This window comes from Emys orbicularis, chromosome 8, assembly GCF_028017835.1.
Source record: "Emys orbicularis isolate rEmyOrb1 chromosome 8, rEmyOrb1.hap1, whole genome shotgun sequence".
In the NCBI taxonomy this organism is placed as follows: domain Eukaryota; kingdom Metazoa; phylum Chordata; order Testudines; family Emydidae; genus Emys; species Emys orbicularis.
Genome location: NC_088690.1, coordinates 54,520,125 through 54,547,551, shown reverse-complemented (window position 1 = coordinate 54,547,551; position 27,427 = coordinate 54,520,125). Strand labels below are relative to the sequence as shown.

Here is a 27,427-nt window from a genome sequence, read left to right as displayed (position 1 = left end):
TGGGCACTATAGTTGCCCTTTTCCAGTCTTCTGGAATCTCTCCCGTCTCCCATGATTTTCCAAAGATAATAGCTAGAGGCTCAGATACCTCCTCTATTAGCTCCTTGAGTATTCTAGGATGCATTTCATCAGGCCCTGGTGACTTGCAGGCATCTAACTTTTCTAAGTGATTTTTAACTTGCTCTTTTTTTATTTTATCTTCCAAACCTACCTCCTTCCCTTTAGCATTCACTATGTTAGGCATTCCTTCAGACTTCTCGGAGAAGACCGAAACAAAGAAGTCATTGAGCATCTCTGCCATTTCTAAGTTTCCTATTACTGTTTCTCCCTCCTCACTGACCAGTGGGCCTACCCTGTCCTTGGTCTTCCTCCTTCTTCTAATGTATTGATAAAAAGTCCTCTTGTTTCCCTTTATTCCTGTAGCTAGTTTGAGCTCATTTTGTGCCTTTGCCTTTCTAATCTTGCCCCTGCATTCCTGTGTTGTTTGCCTATATTCATCCTTTGTAATTTGTCCTAGTTTCCATTTTTTATATGACTCCTTTTTATTTTTTAGATCATGCAAGATCTCATGGTTAAGCCACGCTGGTCTTTTGCCACATTTTCTATCTTTCCTACCCAGCGGAATAGCTTGCTTTTGGGCCCTTAATAGTGTCCCTTTGAAATACTGCCAACTCTCCTCAGTTGTTTTTCCCCTCAGTCTTGATTCTCATGGGACCTTACCTATCAGCTATCTGAGCTTACCAAAATCTGCCTTCCTGAAATCCATTGTCTCTATTTTGCTGTACTCCCTTCAACCCTTCCTTAGAATTGTGAACTCTATGATTTCATGATGACTTTCACGCAAGCTGCCCTCCACTTTCAAATTCTCTTCGAGTTCCTCCCTATTTGTTAAAATCAAATCTAGAACAGCTTCCCCCCTAGTAGCTTTTTCAACCTTCTGAAATAAAAAGTTGTCTGCAATGCAGTCCAAGAACTTATTGGATAGTCTGTGCCCCGCTGTGTTATTTTCCCAACATATATCTGGATAGTTGAAGTCCCCATCACCACCAAATCTTGGGCTTTGGATGATTTTGTTAGTTGTTTAAAAAAAGCCTCATCCACCTCTTCCACCTGGTTAGGTGGCCTGTAGTAGACTCCTAGCATGACATCACCCTTGTTTTTTACCCCTTTTAGCCTAACCCAGAGACTCTCAACACTTCCGTCTCCTATGTCCATCTCCACCTCAGTCCAAGTGTGTACATTATTAATATATAAGGCAACACCTCCTCCCTTTTTTCCATTTATCCTTCCTGAGCAAGCTGTACCCATCCATACCAACATTCCAATCATGTGTATTATCCCACCAAGTTTCGGGTGATGCCAACAATGTCATAGTTATATTTATTTATTAGCACTTCCAGTTCTTCCTGCTTATTACCCATACTTCACGCATTTGTCTATAGGCATCCAAGATACTGATTTAATCTTGTCTCCCAGTTTTGCCCTGACCCTCCTTTCTCTCTGCCATTATAGCCCACGCTCCCTCCTATTTCCAACCCATCTCTCAGGTCTCCATGTTTTCCACTTACCTGTGGGCTTTGCTCACCTGTCCCCGTTGAACCTAGTTTAAAGCCCTCCTCACTAGGTTAGCCAGTCTGTGTCCAAATAGGGTCTTTCCCCTCCTCGAAAGGTGAACACCATCTCTGCCTAGCAGTCCTTCCTGGAATAGCATTCCATGGTCAAGGAAGCCAAAGCCCTCCTGGCGACACCATCTTCGCAGCCAGGCATTCACCTCCACGATGCACCTGTCTCTGCCCCGGCCCCTACCTTTGACAGGAAGGATCGAAGAGAATACCACCTGCATGCCAAACTCCTTCACCCGTACTCCCAGAGCCCTGTAGTCACTCTTGATCTGCTCACTGTCACACCTCGCAGTATCATTTGTGCCCACATGGATGAGTAGCATGGGGTATTAGTCAGAGGGCTGGATAATCCTCGACAATGCCTCCGTAACGTCTCGGATACGGGCCCCCAGCAGGCAGCACACCTCCCGAGATGAAATGTCAGGGCGACAGATGGGCGCCTCCGTCCCCCTCAGCAGAGAGTCAGCCAGGGCCAGCTCCAGGCACCAGCACAGCAAGCAGGTGCTTGGGGCGGCCAAGGGGAAGGGGCGGCACGTCCGGCTCTTCGGCGGCGGGTCCGTCGGTCCCTCTCAGAGGGAAGGACCTGCCGCCGAAGTGCCGCCGAAGAAGAAAGCGGCGTGGTGGAGCTGCCGCCAAAGTGCTGCCGATCACGATCACGGCTTTCCCCCCCCCCCGCCGCTTTGGGTGGCAAAAATCCTGGAGCCGGCCCTGGTGGCAGCAGACCTCCCAGCCTTAGGGGTACGAGGCTTCTCCTCCTCTGCTGTAGGGGGTGATTCCTTCTCTCCTGTATCAAGAAGAGCATAATGGTTTCCTATTACCACGGCGGGAGGGTTTGGAGCAGGGGTGGAGCACTGCCTGCTGCCAAAAGTAACCAGCTGCCAGTATCCACCCTGAGCCATCTCCTCCTCCACCAGTGGTGAGTCAGCAGTCCTGTGTACTGGAACAGCTACCTCAGCTGTCTCCACGTGGACACTGTCCAGGAATTGCTCGTGGATTTGGATGCTCCTCAACCTAGCCACCTCCTCCTGTAGCTCTCCCACCTGCTGCCAGAGAGATTCCACCAGCAGGCACCTTTCACATTGGATGGTCCCCCCAGCCTGGATATCAGTAAGTGGGAATTGCAAGTTACAGTCCCTGCAAAACCACACCAGGATCTGGGTAGAAGCATCCATGCTCAGGCGCTCTGTCTGGCTACAGGTGCAGGTGGAGGAGACAGAAGCAGTGCTGGAACAGGTGTTGCGGGTCTTCCTAACCATTGTAGGCCTCCCTCTGTCAAACTCCCTCTCAAACTCCGCTGTCTGCAGCCCCCTGTCCACTTCATCTGCTTCATTGCTGAAGCTCGAGTGACGTTTGTTTAAAAAGAGCACTTATTGTCTAATGGAAATACAAGGGTAAATATATTTTCTTGATACAGGAAGTAAACCCATGAATTATGGGAAATTATTTACACTAATCTTTTGCTATCTTCTGTTGGGTTTTTTTGCTTTACAAAATTACCCGTATACTTTATAACTCTCTAATCTTGATTGCTTTGCTCATACATGTCCCCCCATTGCAGTAATGCAACCATGTCGAGCAATATTTGGCCTCATATGGATGCCCATCATAGTATGTCCAAGAGGCATATCACTTTCATTCAGTCTCTCTTTTCACAAGCACTAAATTCAGAAGGGTCCGTTATCTAGAACAAAGGCTTTTAAATGGTTCATTTTGTTTATAACATCTGATATCTTCTTACTTAAAGTCTAGTGAGCTCAATGGATGTTACAAAGGACTGCAAAGTTTGAAGTGCAAATTGCTCCAACAGTGTTTCAATTCAATATTTTTCAGACGTCCAGCAGTGGAAGGCACTCTGTTCGTATAACAGGTCTCAGTACTATTGATTTTCGAGCTGGTTTTTCTAGAAAGCCAACACTAGACTTCAAAAAAGCATCCAGCAGACCAGTGCAAGGTCAGTTTGTGCTCCATTTCTACTGTATTTAATTGTTTGGGGAGGCAGCATGCTCAGACCGTAGGGAAGAAATATATACTTTATGTTGTTCTCTATAATTAGCCTCTGCTGAAACTCAGACCATCATTGACAGGTTCCGAAGGGAGCCATGCCCTGTCCTTAATTCCATTCATGATGCCACTACCTGTTGTGCCCCATGATACTATGCTATGCTTGTGTATTAGAGTTTTTATGTCCCGTAAATCCCAATGTTTTTATTTCTGGTATGGCTCAGAGTTACAACTTCCCTTCTTTTACTTTTAGAGACTGTAAAATGTTTCAATTTGGCCCCTTGCGGGGGGTGGGGGGGTTAATGAGGCTTTATAAGCACCTGTTGGAAATTAGTAATTGAATCCTAAATAAAGCACATCATGTTATCAATGCTAACACACTGTTTTGTGTTTCTTAACAGCTGGTAGAGAGTGCTTTAAACTGAATTGTGTGCATTTACTGGGGGGCTGGAGACATACATCTACAGAGTTTAACCTTTTCTTATATCTTGTTAACACTTACAACAATATATTTCTGTTTTCATAGGAATACCTACCTATGTGCTATTGAATACAACAGGGATCTCTCTTCCAGCTAGAGTGGACCGTCTAGAACTTCTGAGTATCGCAGGGGAGCTTCTTAAGACGATGCCTGTGAAATACTATCCTGATCGAAAACCCTATGGAATATGGAATATTACTGACTTCATCCCACCAAATGAAGCCTTTTTTGTTAAAATAATGGGGTATGACAAGGAAGATTATCTCTTCCAGAGAGTGTCAAGTGTTTCATTTTCTAGTATTGTTCCTGGTAAGATTTATTTTATTTTATTTTATTTTACTTCAGTGAACATTTATTATGCCTGAATTAATGGAATGGATGACTTATATTTTTTTTCTACTTGCCCATATAATGAGGAAAACTTCTCTTACCCCATTGCCTACAAAACTTGCAACTTGATACAATGCACTCTGAGCATCTTGGAGGCATCTACTAAGGAGAATTTTAGTTTGAAATTGAATTTTGTGTAAAATAATCTAACAAGTGTTGAAAATACAGCTTGCCTTGTCTACACTGAAATTTTAACATGAATTTTCCCAGAGGGAAGACAAGGTCACGGAGAGAAAACATTTGGATAATAAAGGAAGATACTGTAGGTACAGTAGTGTGGGAAAAAAATTGTGTTCTACTTTCACATGTAAGAGCTTGCCAAACTATTCAAGAACTGCCAATTTTTAAAGAAACATTTTTCTACACTTAATATTTAAGTGACTTAATTTCATTTCTATTTTCTAGGTAAAATTTTCTCATTATAGAAATAGGTGTGAGAGGGAATTAAGAGATAAACCCACACTACTAGCAGTTGTTGCTATAGAGCCAGAATTAGCAAGGAAAGGATATTCAGGGCCTGATCCTGAAAAAGTGCTGCAAACCACCTGATAGATGCTTGGGCCCCTCAGATCCCATTCAGACCAATAGACGCCAAGGACCCTCACTAGCTGCTCAGCATGCTTAAGGATCAGGCCCTTATTGGGCTTGTCTTCTCTAGAGTTTTTAACCTAGAGTTAATTGTTAGGTAGTTAACACATTTGCAAAGGCTAGTAAAAACTCTAATGTAGTCATACCCGGAAGTGTGCTAGGAATAAATGTGTGTTCTTAACATGAAGACAAGGCAAGTTTGAGTTTTAATTGGTGTTAGCTGACTGAGGGACTGACTGACTAAGGAGGAGCTTATGGTTTCATCTTCACCAGCTAAGGCTATAACTACACTGTAAAAAGGTGTATGTGTGTTTTATGTCGAGTTAGCTATCTACTACACCTCTGATTAGCTACATCAAAGTAAAAACTACAGTGCTTTGTCTTCACTAGGATTTTACACTGAGATTGCTAACTCGATGTAAAAACACACCTTTTTTACTATGAAGATATAGCCTAACAAGTGTTGAAACTACAACTTGCCATGTCTACACTGAAATTTCATCATGAAGTAAACAGGAGTTAAGAACACACTCTTTCCCAGAGTGAAGACAAGGCCATGGAGAGAAAAAAAAAGCATAATAAAGGAAGATACTGTACATTCAGTAGTGTGAAAAATAATTGTAGTGGTACTTTCACTTCTAAGAACGTTCCGAAGTATTCAAGAGCTGCCATTTTCCAGACAGACATTTTTCCATACTTCCTGGGTTTTTTATTTAATTTCTTTTCTATTTTTTGGGTAAAAATTTGTCTCATTTTATTTTGTCGCTCTTGAGATTCTGTGCTGAATTGCTGCTCCCTGGGTCCTAGGTTTGACTAGGATTTAAAGGTCCAATGTTAGATCTTGTTACCTAGATAAACTATCTTGATCTAAGTAATGTCTTCTAACGCTCTAGTCAATGCAAAGCAAATATTACTTTAGCATATGCTAATCCGACAGAGTTTAACTTGGTTCCCATTGAAATCTGTGGGAGTATTACCACTTCAGTAGAAGCAGAGACTGACCACTTCTGAAGATTCCAATTTAACTCCACCAGCTTAACACATACTAAAGTACAGCTTGCCTTGTCTTGATCAGAGTTTTAGAAGTTTGGTTAGGCTGTGCTAGCTAACATGATCTAATATAACACCTTTAAATCTTAGCTTCACCTTGGCCTTGTCTAGGCTAAGGGCATTTCTACACTAGAAACGCTACTGCGGCACAGCTGCAGTGCTAAAGTACAGACCTTAACTACAGCAACAGAAGGGGTTCTTCCATCACTGTAGTAAATTCACCTCTCCAAGAGGTGGAAGCTAGGTTGATGGAAGTATTCCTCTATTGACTTAGCAGTGTCTACACCAGGGCTAGGTTGGCTTGAGTATGTTGCACAGGACATGACATTTTTCACTGCCCTGAGTAATGTACTTAAGCCAGCCTAACTTTCTAGTATAGACCAGCCCTTAGTGTCTTGATAAATCTGGACTTTAAGGAAAAGATTATTAGCATGTGTATTAATCACAATGAATGGAGTGTAGGTGAGTAGCTGTTAATAACTTGTTTATGAATATTTTGCTTTCTGTAGATGCTCCAAAAGTTATAATGCCCAAGAAAACTCCAGGATACTACCTGCAGCCAGGGTATATATCTTGCCATGTGGAAAGTCTTATACCTTTTACTCAGCGTTTCAGCAGAAATGGAATAAAACTGGGAATGGATCAGTTCTTCAGGTAAGCAGCCATTCCCTAACATAATTTTGGGCATTAAAAAAAATCAAAATTAAACTTCAGAGCAGCTTTTGTAGCTTTATTCTGGGTGACTGTATTGTACTTTGTTCATAATGGTGAATGCCCATTTAAGGTGGGATTTTCCAAAGTACTCAGCACTGGCCTAACTCTGCTCCCACTGAAGTCAGACCTATGTAAGACCGATATATGACAAATCTTACATTGTAACCATGTTAATGATTTTTTTGGATCAGTTGTGAGAATTTAAGCAAATAACAAAGAATAACAAGCAAATAACTGCATGAGGAAATTAAGATTGTATATTGTTGTGGGTTTGGGGAGTGTGAGGGGATGGGGGGGAACACATTTCCTGTTTGTAGGCAGAGAGATCACATGGTTCCAGCAGAAATCTATGTGCTTTGCTTTATTATGCTCCAAGGGCTATATCATTCTCTTCTTTGGGAAAGCTTCCACTGAATACATCACAAGGGTCTCTGAACTCCATCTACACCACCACCATGCAGACACCAAGGGAATAATTGTCTCTTTCTCTATAGAACAATCCAGGAACAATGAAATAGTAATCAAACAAACATAAAAACAATACCGCCAAGTCTAAGAAAATATTTCCTGGAAAACAGTTAACCACCATCCCCTCTTTTAAAACACCAAACCTTTCAGAAGAAGAATGAAGACCACATTCTATAGCAACTATACCTGATAACAGAGCAAATAAATTCTGAAATCCTCCTGTAAATTCTTGGCAGAGTAAAATTCTGCAGCCCCATTTTTTATGAGGTGCTATTTACATTTAGACATTCTAGGCACATACTTCTCCTGCTCTGTAATTCTCTTCATACTTTAATGATCAGATATCATATTTTACTTCTTATTTTTTTCATAATAGGTACCAAGCTGCATTTTTAGTGATCATGTTACTTATCTGTAGAATGGAGCTGAATATTACATTGACTTAACAAAATATTCTTCAAGACAAATGCTACTGAGCAAGATGCACAGCACTGGTGCCAATTGGGTGCGCTGGGTGAGGACAGATGCCCTTCCCAAGGTTTATGCACTTGCTCAAAGTTCCCTAGACCTCAGAACTGGGAGAGCCATTTCCTGACAACTTTAAGCAGTGGTCCTATACTAAATCAGGACAGCTGCTACTAGAGCAGTCTAGAGGCATGCTTGCAATGCCACTGAAATTATCTCTAGCCACCCCTCTGTACAGATAGAGGGGCAGTCAGGACAAATTTCCTTTGGGTGGTGTTGCAATCTGGTACACAGGGTCACAATACCACTAAAATTTGGTGGAGGTGCATCCACTCCAAGTGGTGCTGCGACCCGGTGCACTGGGAATCTGTTCCTGTATGGTGGAGTGCAGGGGAGTCTACCAAGAACTGAGATCCTGGCAACACTGCTCATGCACTGTGTGGGTAAAAGAGAGGGGATACTCCTTCCCTGAGGGAGACCTGGGGTCCCTGCGGGGGGGGGGGGGGAGGAGGATGAGTAGGGACTCCCCCACGAAATATCTGAATTGATGCCACTAATGCACAATTTAATTAGTTATTTTGGCTGCTATTTGGTGTGATTTACTAGTACACCTCTACCCCGATATAACGCGACCCGATATAACACGTATTCGGATATAACGCGGTAAACAATGCTCCGGGGGGGCGGGGCTGCACACTCCGGCGGATCAAAACAAGTTCGATATAATGCGATTTCACCTATAACGCGGTAAGATTTTTTGGCTCCCGAGGACAGTGTTATATCAAGGTAGAGATGTACTGAAGTTCCGTACTGAACTGGTCCATCTTCAGTTATTTATGAATGGTTTAACTGTATAATTGGGCTGTATTATTGCACTTCATCTGATGAGTTTTATTTTATACTTTGCTGATGACCAAACTACATCAGTTTATTAAATGGTTGTTTATATGCTTGGTTCATATATTTGTATATTTTATTGGTCATGAGAGTTGTGTATTCTGGCTGTAGTATTACATTAGGATTAATATGAGTTAAAAGCATTTACAGTGGACATGCTTAAAAATAGTTAATTCTGGTTCTAGATATGTTAGTGGCTCTAGTGTTATGCCCCAATTTAAGTGTCGGGAATATTGCTGGAATCAGAAATATCTCTAAAACTGCAACAAATTTTTCAGTGTGCCCACTGTATAGTGTTGTGGTCCAGTCAAAAGATCTTGCTATGACCCTATTGGCAAGTCACTTACTCCTTGGTGTATCAGTTTCCCATTTGTAAAAGTAGCACTAATAAGGCTTACTCATCTTTGTGAAACACATTGATATATATGGTTTTCTACATAGGAAGTAACTATTATTTTAGTTGAAGGAGAATAGAGTGGTGAGGGACTCAGAGTAACTGTGCGTTCAAAAGTCTGATGTTTTGTCCAAGTGACTCCTGGTTTGAAAAGACGCAGGGGAAGACTTTCAAAGGCACAAATGGCAATTAGGCACCTCATTTCAATTGAAAGTCAATGGGAGTTTGGCGCCTAACTGCCATTTGTGTCTTTTGAAAATCTCCCCTGTGTTGTGTAGGACAGAAATGTTAAATGGGATCACCAAAGAATATGAAAACTGAAAATGAAATATGCAGTTTTGGCAGCAAAGAATGCAGCCCTGAGCCCGTTTAGTAAAAGCTATGCACTGTAAAGCCACTGATGTCCGTGGTTCAGTTAGCTAAGTCTGTATCCTAGTCTGCCAAACACACAGAATACATTCCTGAATGGATGCAAGAGCCTATTAGCCCACATTCTTTCACAAGGACCCATTACTACCTGAGTACAGTGGGGTTGCTGGCTAGCTCAACTAGGATAATTGTACCACCCAAAGTGGTGTAGCCAGATAGATTGTGGTGTGGCCAAGGACTGCCTTGATGTCTGCTAGCATCTGGAGACAGGTACAGTATGTACAGCAGGTACAAGGAACACTGTGCAGTGTGCTTCCCTTGTGCCCCTGAGGCATTCTGTCCATATTCGCTCTGTACAGGCAGATTGGGGTGCCACATCTACCTACCCTGAGGTGTTCATCTCCACCCCACCTGAGAGCAAGGATGGTACTCAGCCGTCAGCATTTGCAGCTTGACCAATGGAGTGTGCTAGCATTTCCTTGACTGACAAAATAAGCATCTTGATCCACAAGTTGCATGTATTTTTTTTAAATTGAATAAGTAATATGTGCAGTAAAATAAATTAAAACAATCTGAGCAAAGACAGGGCCTGATGTTGAAAGGTGCTGAGCACCAAGAACTGACATGGAAGTTGCAGGGAGCTGGCCAAATTATATTGCAAGCACATATTATGCTTTTTTGCCAGTTTAAGTTTTTTAAATAAACAGGCATTGTGATAGGGTAACTTAAGGTGTATAAGATAAAGTTGGAAACAGAAAAGGAACAAGATTGTTAAAAATGCAGTTATGTATATATTCCTTGAAGAGCAATTCTACTTTATATTTGGGAGAAGCATGCAGATCTCTTAAGTCAGGGGTCGGCAACCTTTCAGAAGTGGTGTGCCGAGTCTTCATTTATTCACTCTAATTTAAGGTTTTGCGTGCCAGTAATACATTTTAACGTTTTTAGAAGGTCCCTTTTATAAGTCTATAATATATAACTAAACTATTGTTGTATGTAAAGTAAATAAGGTTTTTAAAATGTTTAAGAAGCTTCATTTAAAATTAAATTAAAATGCAGAGCCCCCCGGACCGGTGGCCAGGACCCGGGCAGTGTGAGTGCCACTGAAAATCAGCTCATGTGCCGCCTTTGGCACGCGTGCCATAGGTTGCCTACCCCTGTCTTAAGTAAATGTTCTTACCATCTCCTTGCTGCTAGCAGTAACTAGCATTTCCATTGCTGGCAGCGCACTGGTGAATGCCTTGGAACAACAGCTCTGATATGTGAGTTTGTAATGAGCATGGGGTCCGAGGGAATAAGCAGAAAGTCCAAGATCACTCTGCAGTTGTTATCTGTGGCCTAACCTTTTGTGCAAACAGATTCTACTGCCTCACAATGCTGAAGTACTGAACTTTTTACTATAATACCAAATTAAATGTGGCCTTATTCCGTATCTAATCTTTTCTTCCTACTGTATCCCAAACCATTTTATGGAGTTAATCCAAGACTTTGGGCAGATAAAAAAGAGGGCAGGCAGTGGGAACACCAATACACAGCTTTCCCATATTGTGGAAGGTGTTTTGCCAAAAGCATCATGCTCAGTCTTGTCTTCATTAGATATATTTACTTACTGTAGCAACAGATCACAGTCAGCAATGGGATACAGAATTAGAAGGCCATTGTAATACTTGCACCATATCATGCCGTAAAAAATGTAGCTGCTGAATCTTAAGAAGACATCACAATTTCTTTAAGAAGCACACACAGTAACACTATGTAGTTAAATTTTTACTTCCTTTTTCCCCCTGTAGCATTATAAATGACAAAGGTACTATAAACCAGCAGCTTTACTTGTGATATGTCCTATGGGCAAAAGCCAGGTGTTTCAAGAGTGCTCATTTGATTATTTTACCCACATCTGATTGCAACTTCTACCAAACCCAACTCTCACAGACTTTACTTACTATTTTCTGTATCTTTCTGTATTTACACTTACTGCTCTATTTGCTTCCTTGTGTGTGGCTGGTAAGCTGACATGGAGAATGCTGAATTACTATATTTGTTCCTGGTCCTACTTTGGGGTCAAAGAGCCTTCTGCACACAGACTCACCATGCTATTCTCCTCATTCAAGGGATAGGGACAGATAGGGAAGTGCAGAGATTGCGCCGTGTGTGTCTTATGGGCATAAGGTACTCCAAACCAAAGCATGGGGTGCAGAAAGTATGAGTGAGACTCCATCCCTCACTGCACTGGCCCTTGGAGCTGACCCACACATTTAGAAGGAACAAGTCTGCATCATTGTAAGGGATGGTGCATTCTGTGCATACTTTGCTGATAAATAATCAATATAACAGTATTTCATACTTTCTTCCATTTAAAAAAAATCCAAGGCTGATCCAAGAGTAGAAATAGCTGAGTGAGTGACAGCAGTTTTATATTTTACCATGTGACTACTTGTCATGTTTTGTTTTTTTTCAAATGTCTCCATGGATGTATTGTGTAAGGAATCCATGCTTTTTAATACTCATAAAAGTCTAATCACTTCCCCCCACCTTCTTATTTAAATCAGACCCTAAAAACTGCATGCAATATAATGCATAAACAAAAGGGATTTAAAAAGGGTCTGCTTTTTCCTCCGTATGTGAAATTTTCATTAGCCTTACTGAAAGTTACATGCCAATCAATAGGAAACTAGACCCTTTCTTGCCCTCCTCTTCATCCCTTTCAAGCAGTTACAGAGGCTTTATAATTTTACAGAGAATCGTCTAGCGTGAACTGGGAAATTGCCAAGGTCTCCTTGTCTGATGAAGGATATTATGAATGCATTGCTATTAGCAGTGTGGGCACTGGACGTGCTCAGACATTTCTGGATGTGTCAGGTAAATGTTGTTTACTATTTCTGTATTAGATTACTAAATTGTAAAGTGCTGGCATACGGTCATTTTTACTTAACAGAAAATAGCAACATTGGGTGGCATAAATTATGGCAATCCAATACCAATAAAATGTTTTATGTTAATGCATGTTCTTTTGTTGCAATATAGCACGTTTCAAAACCTTAATGGAAGCATTTAGGCCCCAGTTTAAAGCATTTAAGCACATAAATAAATCCATCCGTATTAAGTAAAGTGCCGTGGAATTCTTTCTAACACTCTTCCATGAAGTCAGTGGGATTTCAGCACATGTTTAAGTGCTTCCCTGAATAGATGTGAGCGGCTGAATTTCTTTTGGAGGCACTTGGAGGCAATTGCAGCCTGAGAGAATCCACCCATATTTTTTTTGTCTCAAACCTTAGCAATTACACTTTTAACTCCCCGATTGTAGGCTCAAATTAGATAGCTGTGAAATTACAAAGATTTGCATCTAAAATTAATTCTACTTTAGTTTTAAAGCAAGTTCCTAATGATTTATTGGAAATTTGGATTTTTTTTGTTTATTATTATTATTATTTTAATTCCTGAAAGGATTATCAAGAAATAATTAGATGAAATTAAGTAAAGGAAAAATTAGGTTGAATCTAGAGACACGCCTTCATAGTGAAATTCATTATATTGTGGAACATTGTCCCAAAGAAGTGGGTGAAGGCTCATTTAAAACTGGGCCAGACAAAAGCACTAGAAAATATATTGTAGGAAACAATTCCTGTTATGTATCATTCATATGGGTATTCTTGCAGAATAAAGATGCTATGTAAATGTGAATTATTATATTTGTTTTGAACTGTGCAGTTGGGATGATGTAAGGAAGACACTTTGAAATCCTTACACAAAAATATTTGAAACAAAATTATTTGAATTTTCTTACTCCCAGCAAAGTAAACTTACTCTTTTCAAGTATTTTCAGTTTATCAAGTTGACAGACAGTATATCACAGATTGTTCATTTTTGTCAACTGCTGTAGGAAAGGTACTGGAACGATCTCAACATTCTTCAACTTCAGAAAAAGCAAACATTTGCATTTGTTTTTTCCTGCTAGTATTAAATCTTAAATTGTCAAATAGCTTGTTAGTTTGTGCAAACATCTTAAATAAAGGGCCAACAAAGGCATGTGTACTGAATGTGAGGAATTTGGTTCTGTGTATATGAGATCAACAGGAGGTAGTGTGTTCTAGCGGATACAACACAGGACTGGCACTCTAAAGACCTGGGTTCCGTTCCTGTCTTTGCTTCTGAGTTGCTGAGCAAGTCCCTTCCCCTCTTTGTGTCTGTTTTCCCATCTGTAAAATGGGATAAAGATATTGACCTACTTGGTAAAGTGCTTGGATATCTACAGATGAAAAGCATTAGATAAAAGCTATATATCCATGTTAAAAGGTGGAGTAACTTACCAAAGATATGACTGTGTGTGCAAGGTGCAGGAGCAAAACTCAGTCCTTAGTAAGCAACTCTGGCTTTCTTTCCCTCTCCCCTGGCTTGGGTGAGCTGTGATGGGGTGGTGGTTATAAGGATGAGTGCTGCTGGGGAGCCCACGGGGACCATACTTGTGGGAAAGCAAGGCTCCAGACCCAGGTGCCCAGGGCTTTTGAAGAAATTCACCACTGTGCAGAGATCCAGCCCAAGGCCTGTGCACCTACTGTGAGATCTTAAATGAGCTGAATGGGTGTCCCTCAGCACTAGGGTGACCAGGTGTCTAGTTTTCGACCGGAACACCCGGTTGAAAAGGAACCATGGTGGTGCTGGTCAGCACTGCCGACCAGGCCGTTAAAAGTCCGGTCTGTGGTGCTGCCTGGCTAAGACAGGCTAGTCCTTTTCTGGGGGGCGGAGGTGCCTGCGGGTGAGAGCAGCACACAATCCCGTCTGCACGCCTCTGCCTAGGAGCCGGACCTGCTGCTGTCCGCTTCTGGGGCGCAGCGCGGTCTGCGATGCCAGGACAGGCAGGAAGCCTGTCTTAGCACCCCTGCTGCTCCGCTGACTGGGAGCCGCCGGAGATAAGCCTGTGCCCCAAATCCCTGCCCCAGCCCTGAGGCCCGCCCCCCCCTGCGAACCCGGAGCCCCCTCCTGCACCCAAACCCCTCATCCCCGGCCCCATCCTAGAGCCCCCTCCTGCACCCCAACCCCCTGCCTCAACCCTAGCCCAGAGCCCCCTGCCACACCCTGCCCCGCTCATCCCCGGCCCCACCCCAGAGCCAACACTCCCAGCCCAGAGCCCTCACCCTCTCCCACCCCCCAAACCCCTGCCTCAACCTGCAGCTGCCTCCTGCACTCCGAATCCCTCAGCCCCACCCCAGAGCCTGGACCCCCAGCCAGAGCCCGCACCCCCTCCCACACCCCAGCCCAGTGAAAGTGAGTGAAGGTGGGGGAGAGCGAGCCACCGAGGAAGGGGGAATGCAGTGAGCAGGGGGCTCGGGGGAGAGGTGGGAGAAGGGAGCCGGCCTCGGGGGAGAGACGGGGCTAGGGTGTTGGGTTTTGTGCGATTAGAAAGTTGGCAACCCTACTCAGCACAGGGATGAATTTTTCTCCATTAACAGAGAACTCCTGTTTGGTTATCTTTGCTTTGCTTATGGTAATCTGTTGACTTCAGTCCTATCTTGGTAAATTACTCCACCTTTTGACATTTTCGTCACACTCAGACTATTATCCTCTGCAGATCTGTGTTTCTGTGTTTAAGAACAACCGCCACTGGGTTTAAACAAAAGAAGTGTGGGGCAAAACCCCAGTAAAGCTATATGAGTTTAAATAGGGTTACCATATCTATTAAATAAAAAAAGAGGACCCTCCACGGGCCCTGGCCCCGCCTATTTCCCCACCCCAGCCCCTCCCCAACTCCACCCCTTCCCCGCCCTAACTCCGCCCCCTCCTCCCTCCCACTCCCAGCCACAGGGAAAGGGCTGCCGGAGCGCTACCGGCTTCACGGTTTGCCGGGCAGCCCCCAGACCCTGCGCCCCCGGCCGGCGCTTGCCCAGCGCAGCTGGAGCCCGGGAGGGGAAGCGCCCAGCCGGGGGCGCAGGGTCTGGAGGCTGCCCGGCAAACCGTGAAGCCGGTAGTGTTCGGGCTTCGGGCAGCCCCCATGCCTCCGGATCCTGCGCCCCCAGCCGGGCACTTCCCCTCCCGGGCTCCGGCGGCGCAGGGTCCGGAGGCATGGGGGCTGCCCGAAGCCGGTAGCGCTCGGGCAGCCCGGCTCTGTTTAAGAGCCGGGCTGCCCGAGCGCTACCGGCTTCGGGCAGCCCCCTTGCCTCCGGACCCCGAGCCGCCGGCCAGGCACTTCTCCTACCCGGCTCCAGCTGCTCTGCTCCGGCGGCTGGGGGTCCGGAGGCAAGGGGGGCTGCCCGAAGCCGGTAGCGCTGGCTCGGGCAGCTCGGCTCTGAAAGTCTGAGAGGGGAGGAGCGGAGCAGCTCAGCTGGAGCCTGGGAAGGGAAGTGCCTGGCCGGTGGCTCGGGGTCCAGAGGCAGGGGGGGCTGCCCGAAGCTGGTAGTGCTGGCTCGGGCAGCTCGGCTCTGAAAGTCTGAGAGGGGAGGAGCGGAGCAGAGCAGCCGCGGGAGAGGAAGTGCCCGGCCGGCATTTTCCTGGACATGTTTGGCTTTTTGGCAATTCCCCCCGGACGGGGGTTTGATTGCCGAAAAGCCGGACATGTCCGGGAAAAACTGGACGTATGGTAACCCTAGTTTAAATTTCCTTTCCTGTTTGCATTTGTTGTCTCTTTTACTCAGGGATGACTCAGCAAGGATCATTTGACCTAATTTGAAACCATTGTGTGTCTAAAATTCAATCCAGTTCAAAGTTACTGAGTTTGCATTCTGCTGAAGGGGAAGTCAGTGGTAAAAAGGAGCAGAGAGGGAAGTCAGAAAGAAAACAACAAAATATGGGGGGAATTGCAGCATAGACTGGGCACTGATGTGAACAAAAAGATGAAAATCCATTAAAACCCAAGTTGAGACTAACATTTGAAGAACACAATGATAATATCAGAGCTGTTTGGTGGCACTGGAAAAAGCCCACATGTACAGTATTGTTGTCTTCAGGGTAGCTCTTCAGTAATCTCTTTTTCACACAGCAGCATGTACAAATCTAGGACCTGATCCAGATCTCATTGAAAGGCTCCCTTTGGTTCAGTGGGCCTTGGATCAGACCCCAGTGTGCTGGCTTCAGTGCTGTGAAATGAAACTAAGTATGAAATAACCCAATGGTATGCCTTTTTACTTCTACGACTGCTGTCTTATCATGGTTACTTACAAAGTACCTACAAGTGAGCCTAACAGTTTCTGAATCCTCTCTCTTTATTCTTTCCATGTAGAGCCCCCACCTGTGGTTCAGGTTCCTAATAATGTCACGGTCACCCCTGGGGAGAGAGCCATATTGACCTGCCTAACCTTAAGCACAGTGCGTTACAATCTCACCTGGCAGAGAAATGGCAATGACTTGAGGCTTTTGGAGCCCTCCCGAATAAGGATGATGAGCAATTTGTCTTTAGAAATAAAATCTGTAAAGCTCACAGATGCTGGCGAGTACAGTTGCACTGCTTCCAATGAAGGTGGATCTACTGTGGCTTCTGTCTTCCTCACAGTACAAGGTAACAAAGAAGATGCATGTTAATCTTCTTTTGAAGCATATTTCTTTTCTTTTTCCTCCTCCCCACTTTTTTTCCCCCCTCTCCTTGATAACAACTTTGCCCTTTGAGCAATTTGGTAAAAGCCTGTGGAAACTGAGAGCAGAGCTTAAACACCCCCCCCCCAACAAAACAAAAACACAAAACCATGTGTTAATAGTCTATTAAATTTCAGAGGTCTTCCATAAGGGCAATTGTTCAAGGCCATTGAGGGGAGAAAGAGAAGCATTCTTACAGTTCCCACCCCACCCCTTCATGGGATTTAGATTTTCTTCCTAATGTCTATAAACCAGTTGGGAGGCTTAACACAATTACTAAATGACTTCTGGCAGGTTATTACAGTAAAACTAAAGAGGTTTGCTGCTATCTCAGCAAAATATTTAGTTTCAAATCACTTATATATGAGGCTGATTATATCAAATAGATCGGAATTACATTTTGGCTGGTTCTGGTATTGCTAACTGTTTAAAACATGCCTGAGATAACCTCTCAGATGGTTTAGACAGGGTCAGTTCAGAGACTGACAGTTGTTTTCTTTTGAATTTGATGAAAGATGCTTGGAATATCACTAGTAGGTAGTAAAACTAAACTGCAGCTGAATGTAGCTATCTGCAGTTTGCAGTGTTGTAGCCGTGTTGGTCCCAGGATATTAGAGAGACAAAGTGGGTGGGTGAGGTGATATCTTGTTTTGGACCAACTTCTGTTGGTGAAAGAGTCAAGCTTTTGAGCTACCTGGAGAAGAGCTTTGCGTAGCTCAAAAGCTTGACTCTTTCACCAACAGAAGCTGGTCCAATTAAAAATATTGCCTCACCCCCTTGTGCCTCTGATTTCTGCAGTGACATCCTCCTACTTTCTTCTGGAGTGCGTAATCCACTTCCACACTCTGAAATATATTGTGTATGGAAGCTGAAATGGAGTCATGTGGTGTCATGTTCTATGATCAAATAAATTTTAGAAATATTTTGGACCAAATAAAGTATCAAATGTATGGAGTTGCAGTGTTGATCCATGTCAATAAATTGCATCAAGTACAGCACTCACTACTGGCTAATCTGTGGAATAACACTCAGAGGGAATCTATTGGGAAGTGACCTTGTGCTTGCACATCTCTCTGGCCTGAATATTGGGCAGCAGAAGAATGAATCTGGCTATAAATGAAGGGATGAAAAAATGAATCTCATCATTAACAACATTGTAAAGAAGGAAATTTGTGGCCACGTCAACATAGTGGGCTGAATCCATGCTTGGTGAAGTCTTGTGGAGTTACACCAAGGATGAATTTAGCTCCTTAATTCATAGTAAAGCACACTGTTATAGAGCTACATCTAAGATGAAGAAATTTACTACATTTTGGATCATGAAAGAATTAATTTCACTTTTTTCTTATGTTCTTTGCTGTAGGAAGGTGTCATTAACTCTAAAAATGAGTGGACAGAAGCTGTTCATGTTAGTTTATTATTTTAAACCTTTGTTTTGAAAGTTATAAGTTAAAATAGTAAGAATAGTAATGAAGAAATGCCAATTCTGATTTTTGCAAAAAGGGGCTATACGATCCTGTAAGCTAAATCTTAAACTGGAAGTAGTCCCTCTTTTTTTGATGGGGTACATCCCATATTAATGGGAGCTTCTTGTATTAATGTACTAAGTGCCCAACCCTTACTCACGTTGAGTAATACCTTACTCCACAAGCAGTCCTATTGAAAATCTTGGGGCTACTTGTGGAGTGATGTACAAAACAATGTGAATCAAGGTGTCAGAATTGAGCCTTAAAGGGCTAAATTCTAGTCCTACTGAAGTCAATCCTGCCGTTTTCACTCACTGAATGGTTATTTTGCCTTAGTAAGGTGTCTAAGGACTTACCTAGGATTTGCTGCTGTTCTTGATTTGGCCCAAAGACTGTTTTAAGGTAACTGCAGGGGTCAGGATTCCCCCACCCCTCCAACTGTCTGTTTTCTTGTTTTGTTTTGTTTCCTTCCTCTGAAGCATCAGAGATGGCCCATCTGGAGATGGGACACTGGACAGGGCCGAGCTGGTGCTCTAAGATGGTCATGAGAATTTTCTCTCTCATATTCTTGGCTGGCTGGTTCTTGCTTACACGCTCAGGGTCTAACCGATTGCCATATGTGGGATTAGAAAGGAATTTCCCCCCAGGTCAAATTGGCAGGGACTTGGGGATTTTTCACCTTCCTCTACAACATGGGGCACACGTTGAGTGCTAGGATCATCTGGGTGTGTATCATTAATCAATTCCCAGCACTGCAGGGGCCTTGTCCTTTGGTGCATCCCAGTCCCTCCGATTATATGCCTGTGGCACACAATATTTTAATCTCCTGTGGGTTTTGACATTTTATCTAATTTCGGTTGTTGTGTTTGGTTTGCGGGTACCTATGTGCTGTTGATGGTCTGTAATATACAGGCGGTCTGAGTAGATGATCCCTTCTGGCCTTAAGCTCTATCATTCTATGAGCTATCCACTATGAAAATGACTACATGGTCTGGGGGTCTACACAGCACTAACAGAACTTCCCAAAGTTCTGTCTCATACCAGATTGGGGTCTGGTGTTGAAACTGGCGTGGATTGTTTTCTCTTCGGTTGCTTCAGAGCACTGACCAGGAGCCTGGAGAGTGTCTTCTGAGCATGTGAACAGTGTAATGGTAAGGACTGTCCAGGAGCATGAAATGTTAATCAGTATATCTTTCTAGGATTATTTTTTCCACAAGGAGGAGAGAGAAATTCCATAATCATGTGATCTTTGCCTTTTCCCCCAGCTTTTCACAGTCTTGTAAACAAAATATTAACTTGATACATGCATGTATATTAGAGTAGATCCATATTTGAACACATTGTCCTGAGAGTTGTATAATATTACCAATGTTTCTCCTATCTGGGATTATCAAATCTTTCTGGCTTGGAAGCATAAATTAGTTATTTTTGTAACCAATGTCCTTTTTGCTGAAAACATTCATTTTTGGTGATCTTTGACTGTTGAATTTCATGTGTACCATTAAAATTCAAATCCTCAAAACATTACATATTGCCAAAATGCAATTTTATTGGCAAAATCTTGGTTTTGTAGATTTCCAGCTCTGAGTCCAGCTCTGAATATTCCAGCACTGAAATACTATCATAGAATTTGGACTTTGTTCTTTGGCTCTGCAACACAGCTGTATTGTGTGGGAAAACCTTTGTGGTTTGTGTTGTGTGTTGGTCAAGGATTAATAGAGAAGTTTAGCTTTCAGCAGTTTCAGCATTTCATGCATGGTTGTAGCAACAGATTAATAAGAAATGAGGTATGTTGTGCTTTCATCTCACAAAAATAGGGACCTGTTGAAGGTAAAGAAGCATTGGCTGCTGGTGGTTTGGCCTATTGATAAACAGCATTTAGGTCAGCTTTTTGTGTCGATGAGCTTATTTACATGAGTTGTCACATTCCAATAAGAACGAAAGCTACAAACTTTTTGTATTATATTCCAAGCATCACATGATAAATAATTAATTTGGTGTATTCATAGTGTAGTGCCCCCTTTCCACCCGGTTACATTCTTTAATGCCAATCTGCTTTTGATGGACAGGTCTGGGTTCTTCTGGATCCCGCCACCCACTCAGCGGGGTGTATCTTCTGTATTTTTTCCTATGAATTTATTTGGCGGTGCCTCCACCCCCCTCGCTCCTTCCTGGCAGGGTCACCAGGGCAGCTTGGGAGGAAAATTCTAACCACATGGTAATCCCCACTTACATGCCAGATAGTTGGAGACTTCCAAGAAATAACATAATAATTATATTAAACAGGAGACAAATATAACATAACAGGGTAAAACACTATTCTTAGGGTCACCGGTGCCCATGCTGATAGTACCCGGGACTTTCCCCAGTCACGTGACCTGATGTAGCAAATGTAAGATTAGTGTCCTGTTGGTACGTGTACTTTGTTGGGGCCCTTGGTGACCTATGACCACAATATCTTCTCTGCAGTGATTTAGCAGTATGGCTGACTGGGTTCAGTGCAGCCCAAAGGACTCACAAATGGGAGAAGGTGATAAGTCCTTCCACAGGTTTAATAGGCAGCAGGTTATAAAATCCCCAAACTCTTACTCCCTGGCTTGAGGACACAGTTCAGGGAGTAGGGGGTCCCCAAAACAATTTCCCTGACTGACTGACTAAAAGATGGTGCGCTTACAAACACCATGAATGATCTCAGGTTCAGAGATGACTCTGGACTCCTCAGTCACTGCAGAGGGGCTGATCTCTGCTGGCAGGGATCCTCTTCAGGCAGGAGTCAGGCTGCTTCGGTCCCAGAATTTCCCCTCACCACAAAGGGGTGCAGGGCTCAAGGTGCAAATTACACAACTATACTAAAATCCAAAATTAGTCTCCTAGCCTGACGTCCAGACACACACACAGCAGGCAGCAGCCCTGGACTAGCAGCCAGAGCAGAGCTGACCATGTGGTGACTGGTCTCACCTAGGGAGCTGGAGACCAGCCTGGCTGGGGAAGTTTCCCAGCAAAACTCTACGAACTGGGAGTCATCAGTGGAGAGGGAATAGCCCAGCTGAGGGATCTTGCTTTCAGGTCCCTAGAGGCCAGTTCTCAGGGGGAACCCTACATGCAGGCCTGGGACTCACCAGCTCCCCACACAACCAGTCCTGCCCCAGCCCTGGCTGGCTCCAGACTGACTCAAAAATGGCTTCTCCCCTTTCCTGAGCTCCCTGGGAAGGGCATCTCACACCCTATTGGTTACTGGGCAGACTTGAGTCTGCCTTGGCTCCCCCTCCCTACCAGGGACAGTGTGCCTCTCCCTGAGCTGCCAGCAGACAGAGCCCCAGGAATCTAGGTAATCTCCTTGGGGGTTATAATAGTCTGACAACTTTATTGTCTATTTATTTTGCTAAGCATTTTTGTAAAGGTTCAAATGGGATTTTTCTTGTCACAACTGAAAGGTTTGCATCAGCCTGTTACAAGTGGTACTGTGATAGAAAGATCTCAGTGGTACCCAATACAGGAATTCAGTGAACATACTGTTGACACTGTACTACAAAAACTGCATGTTTGACATTAGGTGTCAAATATGACAACTTCCCCCACCTACCTCCTGCCAAGATAGCATTTGAAACAATTTCAGTCCTGATGGTGTAGACAGAGTCAACTGTGTTGAATACCTGTTGTAAGAAAGCATTCTCAACCTCTTCTCCTAACAAGTCAACCACATTTCTATGCCAGGGAACAGATTTGGATAAATCACTGTGATTTACCCCAATGCAACTCGGAATCAAGATTAGAATCTGGCCCTGGGCGTGCTGTACATCAGTGGTGCCCAGCCTTATCACACAAGAGGGCCACAAACATAACCACAACTTTGTGTGGGCAAACAGATTCTACATATTTTAATAGGATTTAAAGTCACCTGTATTGATTTATATTGTCAGTTCAGCTTGTTTCATATGTATTTAGATAGGTTGTTTCTAGGTATAGTGTTGTCTATTTATACACTTTTGTAAACTAAAATGATGTAAACATGATGACAAAATACTAATGAATCGGCCCTGAGTATGGTCTGTTGAAGCAGGCCTCAGGCCTTATGAAGTGCTCTAGTGGGCCATAGGTTGGGCTCCCCTGCTGTACATGGTTTGGTCTTGTCCACAACAAGGACAAAACCATGTTTAGCTCTGGTTGAGAATACTAGAGGGCAGCAAGCAGTGTTGAACACAGCATGATATCTAATCACAGTCTTTGGGCCTGAATCTCTGCTCACCTATAGTAGTGTAACGAAGTAATTCCAGGAAAGTGAATGTACAGTGGTGTAAGAGGAAAATCCAACCTTTTTTCTCCTGGAGAATCTTTTGCCCAAAATATCTTTGGTGTACTCTCTGCTGGACAACCCAGCATTAATATTCCCCCTGTGCTGGTGAGACAAGAGGTTAAGCATTCTGAATGCAGTTTGGCAGCAGTTGTAGGAGAAAAAGATAGATAACAGGGAAATAAAGACATTATAGAATGAAACGTTTGTATACATACCATTCATTCTCTTGGCATGACATCCCCAACCCCAAATACATAGTGCAGATTTCCATATAAAATGAAAGGAATAGTCCATAATACAATGCTGAGATCCTCCCAGCACAAAAGGGAAAAAAAAGAAAGATAATGAAACTGGAGTATTGCAACCTCGTTTGTTGATACTTTAAAGGGGGGGAAATGCAAGATTATTCAGCCCTAAAAAAATTAAAACATTAAGCAGTCTTCATAGCAAAGTGCTTCTTTCTAAACTGTTCTTGGGAGCTATCTAAGATGATTAAAATACACAGCTTGGAAAAGGTTATTAGCTAAAGTCTCTTATCGCTATGGTACTTCCACTCTTTTCAAAACAGGAAATAAAACAGTTAAACTCCCAGCAATGTTCTTTGATACAAAAGAATTAAATCAGTAGGTATCCATATGTCTGGATGGCTCAGCTGCTGATAATTACCATTCACAGCAGTCTCAATGATAGTCATTACATTGTTTTTGGAAGTTAGCCTCTTACACAGGAAATACATGTGTTTGGAGGAGGGGGTCAGAGATTGCTTGAGCAACCTATCCAGAGACCTGAAGAAGAGCTCTGTATACATTGAAATTGTGTCTCTTTCATCAACAGAAGTAGGTCCAATAAAATATATTACCTCACCTACATTGTCTCTGGGAAATTAGTGAGTATCACAAGTTTAATAATCTCTCTCTCTCTCCCAGGGTTTCCCATTCAATGACTCTAGCTAGATCATACAGAGAAATAGTCTTTTTTCCTACCTGCAGTGAAAGGGAATTAGGGGAAAAATCTAAGTGAAGTCTGTGTTTGCATTGTTAAGCTTCTCTGGGGGCTGTATTTGCTTAGGTTTGGGAAGCCTCCTCAGATAATATTCCCTGGATGAGATCATCTGCAGAGTGTTACTATTTAAAAGCTAAGCAAACAAAGCTTTCTCATCAAATACTTCCCATGCTTTCAACATGTTTGTCATGTATGAACCTCAAAAAGAGGTTATTACTATTTGTTATTTTTATAGTATTCAAAGTGTGCTGGGCACTTTACAGACAGTAAGAAGATAAGAGCCACTGCTCCAAAGAGATTATGTGTTGAAGGAAACAAAGTACAGACAAGAATGGGGAATTAAATGCAACAAAAAGCCAAGTGACTGAATGACTAGATGTATCACGTCTTGTTCTATGATTTGGGGTTGGATTTCCTGTTCTGTATTGTCAGTTTGTTAGCATTTCCTTGGGGGAGGGGGAAGAACTAGAATCTATAGGCTTTTTGAAAGATGACTGTTTTAAGAGGAGGAACTTAGGCCAGGTCTACACTACCGCGGTAGTTCGACGGCTGGCAATCGAACTTCCGGGTTCGATTTATCGCGTCTGGTCTGGACGCGATAAATCGATCCCGGAAGTGCTCGCCGTCAACTGCGGTACTCCAGCTCGGTGAGAGGAGTACCGCGGAGTCGACGGGGAGCCTGCCTGCCGCGTGTGGACCGCGTCTGAACCATGGTAAGTTCAAACTAAGGTATGTCGACTTCAGCTACTCACGTAGCTGAAGTTGCGTACCTTAGTTCGAATTTGGGGGTTAGTGTAGACCAGGCCTTAGAGGGATGGAGGAATGGCTACTCCTGGGGGGATTCTGTGCCAAAAATTTCAAAATTCTGCATATTTTGTCAAAATAATGCAATATAATCATACCAGTTTCAATTGTTTTGGTAATTTATTTAACCTACAATACAGAAAAAGTCACAATAACTATTCAGCATTTCCTAAACACATGAAAGTTAAGTTACAAACACTTGGTAGCTAATACCCTGCTTCCAGTTATAATCCTGGATTTTCATTTAAATCACATTACAGAACACCACAAACAACAACAACAAAAAGTAGAGTGTCATTTTAAATTGCTCATACTTTCACACATGAAAGTCATACAGTTTTGTTAATCATTGTCCTGGACCTGGCTGGGTACTTTGGGAAGTGCTTGGTTCTGATTTTCCTGACATTTTATTGACTGCTTGGTAAATGTTTTATTTGCCCTCAAAGTCTTTTTTTTTTTAAATGGGTAAGTAAAATAAATCCTGAGCTGTAATCTAACCCCGTTGTGCCACTTTGGCACAGGAAAAAAGTGAAAAGCACATAGATCTTCCTAGGTGAGGATTCCCTTACTATCATTTATAATAAGGCTCCTTTACATCACTCTGGCAATGTAGGGGCCTTAAAACTCTTACAGGTTTTATGCTCCTGGGGGAATTGACTGAGAATGGGAACAGTTAACTAACAATAGGAATGCTGCTACACTTCTGCCTCAGAGAATGATATCAATTAACCATCAACAGTAACTTTAACAATGTTACTACACAGGCAGGCTGCTACATTTGTGCATCAGAGAATGAGATCAATTAACTAGCAGGCAGGCTGCTACACTGCCTCCTGGACATAGCCTGCCTCGTGCATAATAAAAAGCCCTACTCTTGTACACCAGCGAGCTGCAGTAGCAAGCGAGAGGGACAGAGTCTCTCTCTCTCTCTTTTTTTTTTGGCACGCACGTATGCCCAGCCCCCCTCCACAGTGAATAACCACGCAGGCATGCATGACCAGCCCCATCTTCCCTCCCACCCCCTGTTTCTGAGGCTGTTTCAGGCATGTTGGAACAGATGCGCTGCTAGGGAAGAGGTGCATGTCCCCCACCAGATATTTTTTTTTTAAATTCTGGTTGGGGGGCACAGAAATATGCAGGCCATAGGAATTCTGTGCCCCCCGCACTACTCACAACTTCACACAATGCACAGTCAACCTGTGGAACTCATTGCCGTGGGATGTTGTGAAGGCCAAAAGTATAGTTGGGTTAAAAAAAATTAGATAAGTTCATAGAGGATAGAATAGTGGGACATGGCCAGGAAGACATTTCCAAAGTGAGATGTCTGGTAAATGCAGAAGATTTTAGAAGTGCATATAAAAGTAAAATAAAGGAGGACTGATCGTATTTGTAATCCATGGACAAGGATAGGCCAGCTACTCTCCTCTCAGATGCCATTACACATTACCATACAATGACCCAAGAATGAGACAGACTTTGGTCTTTCCTTGCTGTGACATTAGGGTTTAGAGCATGCTTTGGTGCCTCATGTTGTTTTGTGTAGCAACCCATAGCTAATTTAGGAATCTGGTTAGGTTTGGAGGAATCACTTTTCCTCAACCAGGATGATGGTTAGTACAATGTGGATGTTTGTATGCAGAAAGACATAGGAAAGAGGAGGATAGAAGAAGTAATCCTCAGGGTTCTGAGAAGGCCTTTGAGGAAGAATGGTGAATATGGCGTACTTTTCTATTAATGTTCCCATGATGCCCCTTCTTGCAAAAAAAATACATTATATTTTCAACAATTAATATGCGGTGCATCTTCCATGCATCAGAGAAGGAGAACTATTCCCTAAGATTGTACTTTTCTTTTAAGTGCATGCAGTTGTGGCCAATACAATCTATGTGGCTACTTGATAATGAAGTCTTCTGCATGTATCTAATAAATATTATTTATTGATTTTGATACATACTTTAACAAGTCTATTCTTCAGACCTGTCATTGCAACAGTAGCTGAACTGTGTTTGTGAGCCTTCTTTTTACACAGCTGTTTTCATCTAGTTCACAATCCAAAAATGTGAAATACTACAATGAATATTTAATATGAAACCATAGAAAATCCAATGCATATTGGATAATATGATCTAAGCTAATACCAGTCAGATGAGAAGGAAAGATTCCTTTTGAAAATATATTGACTGTGTATGTGCATATGCATAAAGATAATCTTTCCTAGAAATGGATCCAACCTGGATTCTGTGCCAGAATTGACTTCAAAGTAGAAATACCAGTCTGTGGTGGGAATGCACAGTATCATCCTAACTCCATCCTCCCTTTTCTCTCAGCAACATATATGTTAATATCTGTTGCAAGCAGGTTTTGATCTTATTGTAGTTTTTTGGCATGTGCATTCATGACACTAACATACTGCAGATGTTCAAAAAATTGAAGATCAAAATTGTGTGCCTCCATCCTGGCACTTACAAATGCAGAATTAAAGATCTTTTAACAAATCGATGGCCATACAGAACTTCACAGGCATCCCTCTATTGCATGCTTTGACCACACAGTGCTTCATGGTTATAAGTGGAGATGATTCTTCTGATCCAAAAGTACAGAGCCCTACCACTTAAATTAAGACATATGATACATATTTGCTCACATCTGAAAATAGACTTGTAACAGGAGCGGACTCACCCCTGCAGCGCCTCCTGCTGGTCTCTCAGGGAATTAGCTCGACCCAGCCTCCGGAGCACCCTCTGCAGGCCGGTGATCTGCCTTGCTCTCTACTTCTGGGCCCCGTGTCCCTCCCAGGACCCTGGTGCCCCTTGCTCGGGGTGCTGCACCCTGGCAGTACCCACATGCTAGGTCTCCCCTCCC

General features: G+C 43.1%; 1 protein-coding gene across 1 annotated transcript in view; it reads left to right on the top strand.

Moving 5' to 3' along the window:
* HMCN1 (hemicentin 1) overlaps positions 1 to 27,427 on the top strand; it is a 358,780-nt gene that overhangs the window by 117,285 nt on the left and 214,068 nt on the right. The window contains exons 7-11 of the mRNA XM_065408898.1: positions 3,453 to 3,573; positions 4,150 to 4,413; positions 6,642 to 6,786; positions 12,177 to 12,298; positions 16,650 to 16,925. Of these exons, the coding sequence (XP_065264970.1) occupies positions 3,453 to 3,573; positions 4,150 to 4,413; positions 6,642 to 6,786; positions 12,177 to 12,298; positions 16,650 to 16,925 (928 nt within the window). The remainder of the gene's footprint in view (positions 1 to 3,452; positions 3,574 to 4,149; positions 4,414 to 6,641; positions 6,787 to 12,176; positions 12,299 to 16,649; positions 16,926 to 27,427) is intronic.